We start from the raw sequence: 13,099 nt of genomic DNA on the forward strand, positions 1-13,099 counted from the left end.
TAATCAACTCTATTACTAGTATTTCTTGTAGATATTGTAATAATTCATAAAATTAAGATTATTTGACATTACCATACGATAGCTGTTGGTGCGTAAAAGAGAAGAAGAAATAAATAAATAAATAAATAAAAATTGGCACTGTCCCAAACAAACAAACCACCGTCTCCTTATAAGCATTTATTTTTCGATTGAGAATGTTTTCCGAGAACCTCATTTCCCTAGATTTTCTGTTGAATTTTCTCACTCAACATTAAATCTCTATGACATCTAACTTCAATTTTTTATTCCTTAATGAAACACTAACTATTGTGACCATATTTTTTCGACTTTTGGAAGACTAAATAACAAAATTAAAGCTTTCATTTACTGTGATGTGATAATATTTATTTCATTGAGATGATTGACTATAACAAAAGTCTCAGACATTTTAAGATTAAAGAGTTTTCGCATGAATTTTTTTGTTGATTGTAAATGATTTTTTGTACGTATTTTCTAAGATCTGCAATGATAAACACCGCATTCCGCAAAAGTGACAAACGGATTACGACCATGCCTTTCTATCCAAGATTTCACATTCATCTTGTTTCATGCTTTTACTTACCATTTTTATGAAAATCTTACAAAGATTCAATATATATATATATATATATATATAACTCAAGATAATTAATAGAATCAATGAATTATATAAAAGATACTAGAAAATAATATATATGATTGAAACCATATGTTCATATGAGACACATTCTAACAAATTCTAAGTCTATCTTTATTTTTGATTGATTGATTTTTTTTTATTTTTTTATTTTTATTTTTTGTTGTTAATTATCCAAACAAACTTTAGGTATATATCATTGTTTCTTTAAATGAAAACTCAACTATCCAAATTGCAAAGAAACACACTAGTCTTCTAATCCAATGTCACCTACTAAATAATTTTATTTATTTTCTTATCATAGTTACATAAAATTGATCTGATGTGATAGGACCACAACTTTTTAAAATTTAAAATATAATATATATATTTATAACGGGCTCAATTTAAGATATTATATTAGCAAAATTAATGAAAGTTGCTTCTATATAAATATATATATATATATATTCTAAATCTGTTTTTCTGATATAAATTTATTTAAAATTGTCTTAAAAAAATATTTTAATTGGGAAAAAAAAAGTAGCTAACTTTAATTATGTTTATAATAAAAATATTTCTAATTTTTTTTACTACAAATTTCTATTTTTAACCATTTTTTTTTAAAAAAAATAAAAATTGTGCCCAATCAAATAGACATAAATATCAATGATTGAGAGCGTACTACTATACTTTACAAAATTAATTTTCTAATTACTCAAGTTAATTGCTTTTTGTAAAATAATAATAATAATGATAAGATAATAAGAGTTATTCTAAATGCCTTTATTTTTTTTTTCTTCGCCTCAGCCAATTAGCTTTGAAACTTTTAATCTCTTATATTATTATTATTATTTAATTAAATAAATAATAGTAGAAAATATTCAGATCTTTTCATGTCTCCTATACAATACTGTATGTTCTTTTTTTATTGTCTCAAAATATTTCTATAATAAACAAAAAAATATGTATAATTCTCTTCCAATTCGGAATAATTATATCATTTTTTTTTAATTGTTCGTTAAATTTATGTATAATTTATTTATAATAAAAATTTTATTCATATACATAAATAAATAATAAGAAATTTATCGCATATTACGCATAGGCCGTTGGTTGAAATTACCGCATATCAATATGTTTCATCATCGACTACTATTTTTACATAGAGGCACATAGATCAAACAATTCGACATATAACTATGGAGTTTGCGTAGATGCTGAAGAATTATAGTACCATGAAAATGTCCAAAAATTATGGAGGTGGAGTTTCATACCTTACCCATCAAAAGATTATAAAAAAAGTCATATATAACTGATGTTGAAGGTCTTGCGAAGAAGATAGATTGAATTTAGAGCTGATAGTATTTTTTATTTGATATATCAACTTATAGTATTAACATTGGTCTTGTCTGTCACAACTGCAACAGTCAAAAGATCATTTTATGCCATAAAGATTATAAAAATTGATTTGTCTAGCACAATGGATATAGTTTTCTTATGGATTATTGTAAACTGTGAAATCAAAAATATTTTTACAAAGATTTCAAAATATAGTGATCCGAAAATTACAGTTGTCACACCGGATGTAAAAATTATATCTAATATTTTCTTTTTTTTTTATTATTTAAATGATACCTCCAACTCCGACGCTTTAGCTCAGCCCTAGTGAGAATTTTCCTCACAAAATTACCTTTTTCTAGTTAGATGATCATAAAAATATATATAATTTTGTTTAAGTAAAAATTATTATATTTTAATATAAATAATTATAAATTAATATTATAATAATAAATTAATTTAATTAAAATTTAAAAAATATTATAAATTAAAAATTTTAAAATAACATTAAGATATTTAATCTCATTCAACAACAAAAATAATACTCCCTCCGTCCCATAATAAAGTATCTATTTTTTCATTTCAGTTCGTCCCATAACAAAGTATCCATTTCTTTTTTTTTTAGTAATTGTACTGTCTACCTAACATTACAAATACCCTTACAACTTACAATATATTACACAAATGTCATTACCTTTGTATCACACATACTAATAAAGTTATTTTAGTCATTTCTACTTTATTACTACTATATTCTAATATAATACTAATATTTCTAAAACTACGTGTAGAAAGCAAATGAATAGTATGAAATATATAACAGACAAAAATAACAATATGAATCACAATGGATGACAAATTATCACTAGATCTTGTGTGCTTAGATATTTTAGTACAAAATTAAATACAAGAGGAGGCATATATTAGTGTTGATTTCCATGTGTAATTGGGATGAAGGCATAGATGGGGTGTGTGAAGTCTAAAAGTACAACCCACATGAATATTCCACCGCCTTATGACGACGACCCCAATATTCTTGCAGCTCAAACCCCTTGTAAGAACAATCTCTCTCCCTCTCTCTCTCTCTCTCTCTCTCTCACTCTCTCTATATATATATATATATCGATAAACATCCAGCCATGGAAATGGATTCTTGTTTGCTAATTCTGTTAGTAAAGAAAGCATTAGTTTTTTCCTTAATTGAATTACTCAATAGTCAGTGTGAGTGAAGTGGAATCTTTGTTGGGATTGTTCAAGAAAATCAGCAGCTCCATAATCGACGATGGCCTCATCGACATGGTACTGCACTGCCTATCTTCAATCCATTTTAATTACATTAATGTCAGAATAATGGATAACTTGGACAAAATCAGGAGGAATTCCAACTAGCACTGTTTAGGAACAAAAATAAGAAGAATCTGTTTGCAGACCGGGTAATACATCGTCTTCATATTAATTGTAACTCATGTTTGGCTGCACATCTTGTATTGATTTGGCTAAGAGCATGACGTTGATTCGATGGGATCAGTATACGAGGTTGTTGACATATTTCAGATATCTACTTTTATATTTGATAAAGTTATATTTAAATTTGATTTTATTCATAAATTAAGACTACCTAAATTTGAGTCTGATTTGTATTGCTTAAAAAAAATTAATATAAATCTATTTATACATTATCTCATATGCTAATACTCTATCTGTCCACCACCAATGTATCTGTTTGTTTTTTCATAATAGATTTTAGTATATTATTATTATATTGTTATGTACTACAATTGACATATATAAAGATTATTATACCCTTAACATTTATATTATTATCTGATGGCATTTGTGTAATATTATATGAGAGGTAAAAGTGTTTTTATATTTGAGTCGAAGTATATTTATTAAAAATAAAAACGGATATATTTGTGATGGACGGACGAAAATGACAAAATGGGTAGATTGGTGATGGATTGATAGAATATATATTGTATTATAAATACGTTGAAATATGTATAAATATATTTTGGTCACTCCTATAAGATATGTTGATCCAATCAAATCAGCATCATACTACCCGATCTTCATGTTTTTTCAAATTAAATATATACATATATATAATTTATTGTTGATGCAGATATTCGATTTGTTCGACTACAAACGCAATGGGGTGATCGAATTTGGAGAATTTGTTCGAGCTTTAGGCATATTTCACCCCAAAACACTCCTTGCAGACAAAATCGCATGTAAGTAACATCTTCATCATCATCACAGGGACAAATCAAGGTGTCGACGGGCCGCCCGGATCCGGCCCGGACCCGTTTAACCCGCCCAGGCCCATGTATGGTATTACAACTACCGTTTGGGTTTGGTCCTGGGCCTTTTGTGGGCACATTTCGGGTTCATTATAATTACTTTTTTTGTAGGTCAATTTTATGTGTATCTAATATATCTATTAGAGTTTGATAGTATATTAAAAAATATTAATATTTAATTGATTAATAAAATTACGTAAGATAGTTAATTAATTATATTTGTAATGCGATATGTCTAATTTATATAAAATTGAAAGATATTATTAATATTAGTATATGATACTGTAGTAAAAAAATAATACTCCTTCCGTCCCAAACACCCTACAATATATATATATTTTTGTCTCAAATTCACTGCAACATTTCCAAATTTAGAAATAATTAATAATATTTATATATATATTAATATATACTTCACTTTATCACATCACATCACTCAAATAAAAAACATAAATAATCATTTTTCTCTCCGATCACATCACTTAATATCCAAATTATCTCAAATTACCATATTTAATACTCCCCCGAAATTTCCGTGCCAAACACAAATATTGCATGGTGTTTGGGACGGTGGGAGTACTATTTTAACTGGGATTGAGGAATATAATTTTAAGCGGAAGGGGTGTATTACTTTTTATTAAAATATATATCTAAAAGTATGAACATTTTTTATATTATTATTTTATAAAAAAAATAGTATTTTCATTGTTCGCCGCCAAAATTATGTAACTATTTGTCATGGTCTATTAAATTTATATACAGTCAGTTTATAACAATGAGTGGATAACACAAAACTTGATGGGGGCATGCAGTTACATACAGATTATACGACCTAAGGGGAACAGGTTACGTTGAGAGGGAAGAGGTATATACTTCTAACTTCTAATAATTACTTATATATATATATATATATATATAGAGTGTAAACTTGATTAATTGTTGATGCAGTTGAAAGAGATGGTATTGGCACTCTTAGATGAATCAGATCTTGTTCTTTCCGACAATATTGTCGAAATCATCGTCGCCAAGCTACATCAATACACCTAAACTTAGTTTCATCGATAAAAAAATCGACAATAAATATTAATTCCTCATGTCTATGTGGATCGATGATTTTGTTACAGACCTTCAGCGAAGCAGATACAAAAGAGGATGGAAGAATCGACATTGATGAATGGAATCAAAATGTCCTCAAGAACCCTTCCCTTATTAAGAACATGACCCTTCCATACCTCAATAATTTTAATTTATCTTATAAACATTAGTAAATGAGTGTGACAATATATTTTATTTAAAATTTCCTAATAATATTGCCAGCTCACCACTCAAATTAATTATCGTGACATTCATTAATTTGCACATGACAGCATTTATTGCAAGGCCTCACCGACACAGCACTTTTCTATTTCTTACAAAGGAAAAGGAATAAAAAGTTAACTTATTTAGTCAACGATTTTGACTCCGTAGTTAATTAATTAATTCAAGTAGAGAGTCCCGCCAAGAAAGCCACCCCAGTCGACGGCAGCCACGACGAGCCGTATATAAACTGCGCCACCGTGAACTTACCGGCCTCCGCCGCGGATTTAATCACGCGGTACCCCGGCCAGTTCACGCGCCGCCCCAGCGCCGCTCCGGGGCCGTAGTTCAAATACTCGCCGTAGTACAGCGTGTCAAGCGCGAAATCGGCGTTCCACTCGAGCCAGCCACGTGGATGGATGTGATCGCCTAGGTAGGAGAGCATGTAGACCGTACGGGAGTACATCTTCCAGGGCCGGCCCAAGTAAGCTGGGAAGGCGGCCCGGGCCGCCTCGAGATCCGGTTCGGCGACGAGCCGGCAGGCGTGAATGGAGATCCCGGTGTTCTGGTTCGGGTCCTTCCGGTTCTGCGCCGTGACGGTGATCTTCTGGCCCGGGAGCGGCTTCCGGGCGTGGATGGTGCAGTTCTGGAAGACGACGGCGGCGTTGCCGAAGATGAAGTCGACGGTGCCGTAGACGTCGCAGTCGCGGTAGAACTGGCGCTGGGAGTGCGTGTAGAGCGTGTCCTGGTAGCCGATGATGTTGCATCGGTAGACCACCGCGTGGTCGGCGCCGACGCGCAGCGCCACCGCCTGGTGCTTGCTCGGCCCCGCCCAGTTCTCGAAGGTTATGTCCCTCGCTATGAACCCCGCCCCCGTCGCAGCTGCGCGTACATGCGTGTATACGACAACAATATTAGTTACTCTTTCCATCCCAAACACCTAACAACATTTCTTTTTTGGTATGTCTCAAATACTATGCAATATTTCCAAAATAAGAAATAATTAATTATAAATAATCTCTACTCCACACTTTATCCTCTCACATCATCCAAATAAAATAATAAAATATATATTTCTCTCTCCATCACGTCACCTAATTTCTAAATTATCCTACTTAATACTACTCACCTAAAAACCCGTGCCAAAAATAAATGTTGCACCTTGTTTGGGACGGAGGGAGTATTATACTCAGATTATTATTATTAAGAAAAATAATACTCTCTCTCAGTTCATAAATTAAAGTACATTTTTTACTACTTCCTCATGTCCTATTGAAAGGTTAAGATTTTTTATTTTCGTTCGTCTTAAAACAAAATTACCATTTTTTAATTTAGTAATTGTACAACCTACTTAACATAATAAAAATCCTTACTTAACATAATAAAAATCCTTACTTAACATAATAAAAATCCTTTCAACTCACAATATATTACACAAATGTTATTACTTTTATATTACACCATACTAATAGAGATATTTTTGTCTTTTTTACTACAATTCAATATAATACTAATATTAAAAAATCTATGTGCAAAAAACAAATGTTACCCTTCCAACGGGACGGAGGGAGTGTTTTTTTTTTTTTTTTTTGTCTGTTTGATTCAAAAATATCATTTTTTTTAGTAGAAGCAATCGTACACTAATATCAAAATACCCTTGATTTTTATTTAAATTACAGTTACTTCATATGTAAAGTCATATGATAAAAAGGTCAAAACCTCCTATACACTTTTCATCACTAATAATTCTACTTCCTTCGTCATCAAATTATGTGCTCCTTTGACCGAGTACGAATTTTAAAAAAAAAAGTAGATAAAAATAGAAATTTTTATTTTTTGGGTAGAAAAAAAGTAAAAAAAATAAAATAATGTTATATTACTAAAAAAATTCGGAATAAATTTGAATAAAAAAAAGTAAAAATAAATTTAGATGGAGTATTATTTTTTAATATACTCAAAAACCTCAAAAACCCTTTCAAATGGAATGAAAAATGTAATAATTTCTTAATTTTTTATTTTTTTACTTATTTATCTTCTATGCATGCGTGCATAGAGAAATAGAAAACAAACAAAAGATTAAGAAATTCATGCAGCACGTAGGTTTATTTGGGATTTTATTATTTAATTTTTAAAATTATCAATAAAAAAAAGTATATTGTTTGTCATAAAATATTACATTTAAATTAATATTCAAATAAAAAAATAAAAACTAAAAAAACAAATAGATGCATCTACTTTCTTGTGGATTCCCACTTTACTAACCTCTATCTTTTATTATTATTATTTTTGTTTGGCTCTGCTAAAATGCAATATGTCATCTAGCTAATTCAAAATTGTTCATATAATTGCATTTGTTATATTTTTCGATTGAATTATTTATTGTACTAAATAAAAAGGAAACGTAGTTCTCTTTTTTTTTTTTTTTTTCTGTAATTTAGCCTCTATTTTTATTTATCTAGTAATTTTATTAATAGCAACTTAAAAGATTAAAGATAAGAGATTCCTTCGCAAGGCATCCTACGTCAAATTTGGGAAAAAAAAACATTAAGGGACAAAAATGTAAATACAGCTTTCTGTGAGAATATGGGCATAAATAAAGATTGTGGCCCTGAAAGCGGCATAATCGCCACGTGGCAGATGAATACGTGGAAAGCTCCATAAAGGAGTGGGGGAAGGAATTGCTATGGAATGGGATTTTACCAAACGACGCCGTATGGAAAGTCGTTAATTTATCCTGCACGCTTTTGCCACCGGATATTACCGTCTTGCCCTTCCCGTCTCCGATGAACATTATGTTCGTCTTCTTCCTTCCTACCTTCAGATTACTCTCCTCGTACCTGCAAAAATGTCACCAGATTTATTTTTTCTGCAGATTTTGATGATCAAATCGATCATGATTGAATCAGAACTCAAAGTCAGCAGCCAATAATAATTTAGCGACAAAGACATTGAATTCAATTAAGTAATTATCACTGAAAGCAATTTTAAAAAGTGACACCTACCTTTTTCCCAACTTTTATTTAAAAGTTTAAACTGTACGTGAAATTACCTCCCTGCCCTCACGTAGATGATGAATCGCCGGCGACCGTGCTCCGGCGCCTTCTTAATCGCCTCCGCGATTGTTTTCACCGTACCTTTGCCGCCGTCGCCGGAAACCACCACGTCGGCGTTAATGGAAGCCGCCGGAATATCGAGCAGCCGTCGTTCTCGCCGAGATAACCATTTCGGAAACTGCTCCACCTCCTTCTCTCCTTCCCAGCTCAACAACCGCCGCCGCCGCCGGTTTTGTATCGGAACTCCGACGAAGTCGTCGTCTCCGCCGATCGTGGAGTATATAGCGAGAGAATTACTGACCAGCTCCGATAAGTCCTTGAGCCTGTTGGACATTTCGCTCTTAACATCGCCGTTCAATTCATCGAATCCTTCTGTGCAGGTTTCCTGATTCGTTAGGGCGGCGCTCAGCCAAGTCACGACGTCTTCTTCAGTCGAACCTTCTGGAGAGCCGCCGGGAACGACGGTTGTGAGCGATCGACTGAGGAGATCTACCGAATCTTCTAGAAGCTCGAGGCAGTCGGCGTACGCCGACCTGAGACAGAATCGATCAAAATTAACGATTCAAATATACATCTATCAAATCCTCAATCCACATTAGGTATCAGTACAACACTCGATTCAAAATTTCAAATTCGAATCCACAATTCCAGGCGATTAAGAGTTGCAATCGTTAATTACCTGACGTGCGAATCCATATCAAGATTGCTGATCTCCGACGCGGAATACAGAGCTCGACCTACTTTCTGCACAGTCATGTTAACGGAAATGTGGACAAGGTCCTTATCGGAGGCGGTTACAGCACCGGGGAATTCGAGGAGAGAATCGAGGCAGAGAGTCGGGTACCGTGTCCGGCTACAGGTTCGGGACATAGCCTGCGATGGCTTCAGCTTCGCCCGGCCTGAATTTGCTCTGTTCCGAATAACCACCACCAGCACGGCGGAGACGGCGGAGGCAACTAAGAGTGTGGCGGCCAGAAAAACCAGAATCCTGATTTTAGATCTCTTTGGTTCCGAGGCTAGGCTTCTAGTTGACGAGCCTCCAGGTTCGGGTTTCCCGAGCCTACCATATTCCATTATCTTCTTAGAGCAAAGAAGAAGAAAAATAAAAACTGTGTAAGAATAATGCAGGACCCTTGGAGTTATATATATATATATATGTCTGCAAAAAGGGTAAGAATAAATTGGGGAATCATACATAGTTTATATGCAAAAATATACGCAATTACATGTAGTATTTAATATGTAATGTTTGTAGACGTAGGTACATACACCATTATGTCATTTTTTTTAATACAAGTTTGTGTAATCAAATCGATCAATCATTCCGTACAATAATAACCTTATTAATTATTACTTCATTTCATCTCCCTTCCCACTTATCATGTCCATTTTTTTTTACTAATATATTTTTTATTATTTATTATTTATATTATTTTTAAATTTTTGTATTTACAGTAACTTGGACATAATATTCGGGACAGAGGGAATACTATATAGTTCCTAATTTTTTGGTGCAGGTCGGGGGAATGAATGTGTGGTAGTCAATGTAAGCACAACCCAATAGTCATATAGTCATTGTATTAAGGCCCGCATCATCGAGACAACATCCTCGACTCCAAGAACTATGTCTCAATCAAACCCTGTTAGAAATGGATCCAAAATTTCTAACATAAAATTAAATGGTATTAAGTGAAGTAGTCTTCTTTTTTAAATGATATTATTTCGAAATCCAGACAATATCAACATCTATCAAATACAAGCACTATATCTTTAATAGAAAGAATCTGAAACTTTAATTTAAAATTATCTGATATTAAGTAGAGTAATTTTTTATCCTTATATGTTATTTGAGGTGTGTGTTGAGAACACTTTGTTGAGTGTAAATGATAGGGTTTGATGCAATATTATGTAAAATATGAGGGGTGACACGCAATTATAAAACTATATAAAAGAATTAAATAGAATTTTAAAACTACAAGAGAATTATTGACAATTTCGTAAAAAAAAACATGAGTTCATTTTAATTGGAAATTAAAATTAAAATTATTTATTATCTACGAATTTTTAACAAAAATATATTATTTTTTTTTATAAATTATTAACTATCAAAGCTTAACATAAATATCAAAGTAAAATATTATTTAAAATAAATTGCAAATAAAAATTTCAATCTCAAACTAAAGCCAAATAAAACCCTTTCTTAACTTGTGTAAATTTTTTATCAAGTTAAAGCTTAATTTCACTTAAATATATTCTATACGTCCACTATATATATATATATATATATATGTATTTTTCTTTTTATATAATTTAGAAAATTTTGATTTATATTTAATATTAAAATAATATTCATAAAATATTTTGTAAAATTGTTTTCGAAAAATATAGAATCAAATAGTAAAAATATGAGATTTGGAGTTAAAAAAACAAACATTTGGTATTTACATATTAAAGGTAACGTTGAATGGTATATTTACTAAAATGTTTGTGAACTGTAAAAATAAAGAATATAATTTGAGTGTTATTTGTACTACATTTGTTTCAAAATATTTTTAATTTTACTTATGATTCATTTTTTTTTTTAAATGGTATAAATTTATTGATACTTTTACAACTTTATCTTTACTTTTTTAAAAATTGTATTTTAATAAATAAAAAGTTATATAGATACAAGGAAAAGTTACAAAATTTTGAGGCATTAATTTCTAATTAATTTTTGAAACAAAAATAGTATTCTTTCCGTCCCAATACAATAGTCTTATTTATCATTTTTGTCGGTCCCAAAATAATAGTCTTATTTCCATAAATAACTATATCACCGTAAAATTATCCCTTACTTTTTTATATTTATTACACAATTGTCACTACTTTTTACACTAATACACTCACCAAGGCAAAAAAATGTTTTTTATTCATGTCTTTTACCAACTACCAATATGATATCAATATTTCTTAAATCTCGTACCCAACCCAATTAAGACTATATTTATGGGACGGAGGGAGTATATTATATAATAATAAAAATGTAACTATATAATATTATTCACTTTAAAAGTGATGTAGAACCCAATCTATTTAACTTATTATTATTATTCACATATTTTAAATATTCGGTTTTAGATTTAGTAGATTTATATTTAGATTTGATCTTATTTATAAATAGGATTATTTAGATTTAAGTCTATCGAGTTTGTTTTGTATTGTTTATATATAGACTCTTTATTTTGATGATCAATAAGGCCATCTCATTATATATAGACTCATAATTTCTAGAGATTGATTTAACCATTTTCAAATATATTTTTGAATAAAATAAAATTGCAAGTAGTAGTATTTGTTACCGACACGACAGGCTTTATTGAAAAATTACGAACCGGATTTACCGGCCATGCAGGTTTTTAAGAACACTCCTTTTCCGACTAATAAGTCTGTTAATTTAATTTAATATATATATATATATATATATGTTGTCTTTATTTGCGCAATTAATCAACATGGGATAAAAAGTTGCAATGAAATCGGACAATATATATAATAATCTAATTAAATATGCAAAATTGGAAATAATTAATAAATAGTAATTAATATATTAATGTGGGGCTGGTGTTGGTGCTAAGTCGATATCGAGGGCATGAGGTGTGAGCTGGACTCGACTTTGGAAGCATTGCCAAATTGTCTATTAGTTAGTTCATTGTGGTGGCGAGCATTAAGTATTTTATTTAGGTAATAAATAATTCATTTATTGAACTATTTGTTTTTATACTTCCAAACTATTTACGAGAGTACGATGGATAGACAATATTTACGGTGCTGAATTATAAAATTTAATGTCCTATTGACAATATCCATTATGTGTCAATAGAAATTATACAATGTGGTTGTCGTTTACTTTTTTCACGTAGATTTTTTTTAATATTAGTATTATAATATGTTGTAGTGAAAAAGACAAAGAAATCCTATTAGTTGTGTGTAATATAAAATAATGACATTTTTGTAACATAATGTAAGTTGAAATGGTATTTATTATATTATGTAAGTAGTACAATTACTAAATTAGGAAATGGTAACCTTATTTGGGACGAACGGAAATGAAAAGTGACAATATTTCAATGGGGCGGATGGAGTACAAAATTTGAATTAACATAATACAAATTGAACGCATATCTTGACAATATATAGTATAATCCTATATAATACTTCATCCGTCTCATATTTATCTATCTATTTGTTTTTTCACAGAGTTTTACAAATATTAGTATTATATTGGGATAGTAGAAATAAATGTAAAAAAACTAAACTAATTTTATTAGTATTATATGATATAAATGTAACGGTATTTGTGTAATATATTGTAAATTTAAATGGTATTGTAATGTTAGATAAATTGTACTGTTACTTTGTTACGAGACTATAAAGAAAATAAAAAAATAAATAAATTATTAAAAGACTGAAGGAGTATATTTTATATATTT

The 13,099-nt window shown here is 30.5% G+C and overlaps 2 protein-coding genes across 4 annotated transcripts; one reads left to right on the forward strand and one right to left on the reverse strand.

The window, feature by feature from the left end:
- The first annotated feature begins 2,952 nt into the window (after positions 1 to 2,952).
- Positions 2,953 to 5,589, forward strand: LOC127244979 (calcineurin B-like protein 7). Of its 3 annotated transcripts, none has more exons than XM_051265606.1 (6): positions 2,953 to 3,029; positions 3,233 to 3,274; positions 3,349 to 3,408; positions 4,101 to 4,209; positions 5,091 to 5,143; positions 5,227 to 5,589. In XM_051265606.1, exons 1-6 carry the CDS (start codon positions 2,991 to 2,993, stop codon positions 5,323 to 5,325), a joined length of 402 nt encoding a protein of 133 aa, XP_051121563.1. In that variant the 5' UTR covers positions 2,953 to 2,990; the 3' UTR covers positions 5,326 to 5,589. The 3 variants fall into 3 exon arrangements, with proteins under 3 accessions (XP_051121563.1, XP_051121564.1, XP_051121562.1); XM_051265607.1 differs by having other exon boundaries at positions 3,352 to 3,408; XM_051265605.1 differs by having other exon boundaries at positions 2,954 to 3,029; positions 3,192 to 3,274.
- A 14-nt stretch (positions 5,590 to 5,603) lies between these two features.
- On the reverse strand, positions 5,604 to 9,776 carry LOC127244977 (probable pectinesterase/pectinesterase inhibitor 34). Its single transcript, XM_051265604.1, has 4 exons — positions 9,307 to 9,776; positions 8,624 to 9,160; positions 8,275 to 8,411; positions 5,604 to 6,456 (listed from the first exon to the last, which is right to left on the reverse strand). The coding sequence occupies exons 1-4, from the start codon at positions 9,699 to 9,701 to the stop codon at positions 5,759 to 5,761; spliced, it is 1,767 nt and encodes a 588-aa protein (XP_051121561.1). The 5' UTR covers positions 9,702 to 9,776; the 3' UTR covers positions 5,604 to 5,758.
- Between the last annotated feature and the right edge of the window lie 3,323 nt (positions 9,777 to 13,099).

The sequence above is a fragment of the Andrographis paniculata genome, unplaced genomic scaffold (genome assembly GCF_009805555.1).
Source record: "Andrographis paniculata isolate CXL003 unplaced genomic scaffold, ASM980555v1 Contig21END, whole genome shotgun sequence".
NCBI lineage: Eukaryota > Viridiplantae > Streptophyta > Magnoliopsida > Lamiales > Acanthaceae > Andrographis > Andrographis paniculata.

Bases quoted from the DNA above. Each gene is read 5' to 3' on its own strand.
- LOC127244979 (XM_051265605.1), top strand. From the start codon at position 2,972: ATGAATATTCCACCGCCTTATGACGACGACCCCAATATTCTTGCAGCT. The intron at 3,409-4,100 runs GTAATACATCGT...TTGTTGATGCAG, and splicing joins AGAATCTGTTTGCAGACCGG to ATATTCGATTTGTTCGACTA. The intron at 4,210-5,090 runs GTAAGTAACATC...GGGGGCATGCAG, and splicing joins CCTTGCAGACAAAATCGCAT to TTACATACAGATTATACGAC.
- LOC127244977 (XM_051265604.1), bottom strand. From the start codon at position 9,701: ATGGAATATGGTAGGCTCGGGAAACCCGAACCTGGAGGCTCGTCAACT. The intron at 9,161-9,306 runs GTAATTAACGAT...ATTCTGTCTCAG, and splicing joins GATATGGATTCGCACGTCAG to GTCGGCGTACGCCGACTGCC. The intron at 8,412-8,623 runs GTAATTTCACGT...ACATTTTTGCAG, and splicing joins ATCTACGTGAGGGCAGGGAG to GTACGAGGAGAGTAATCTGA.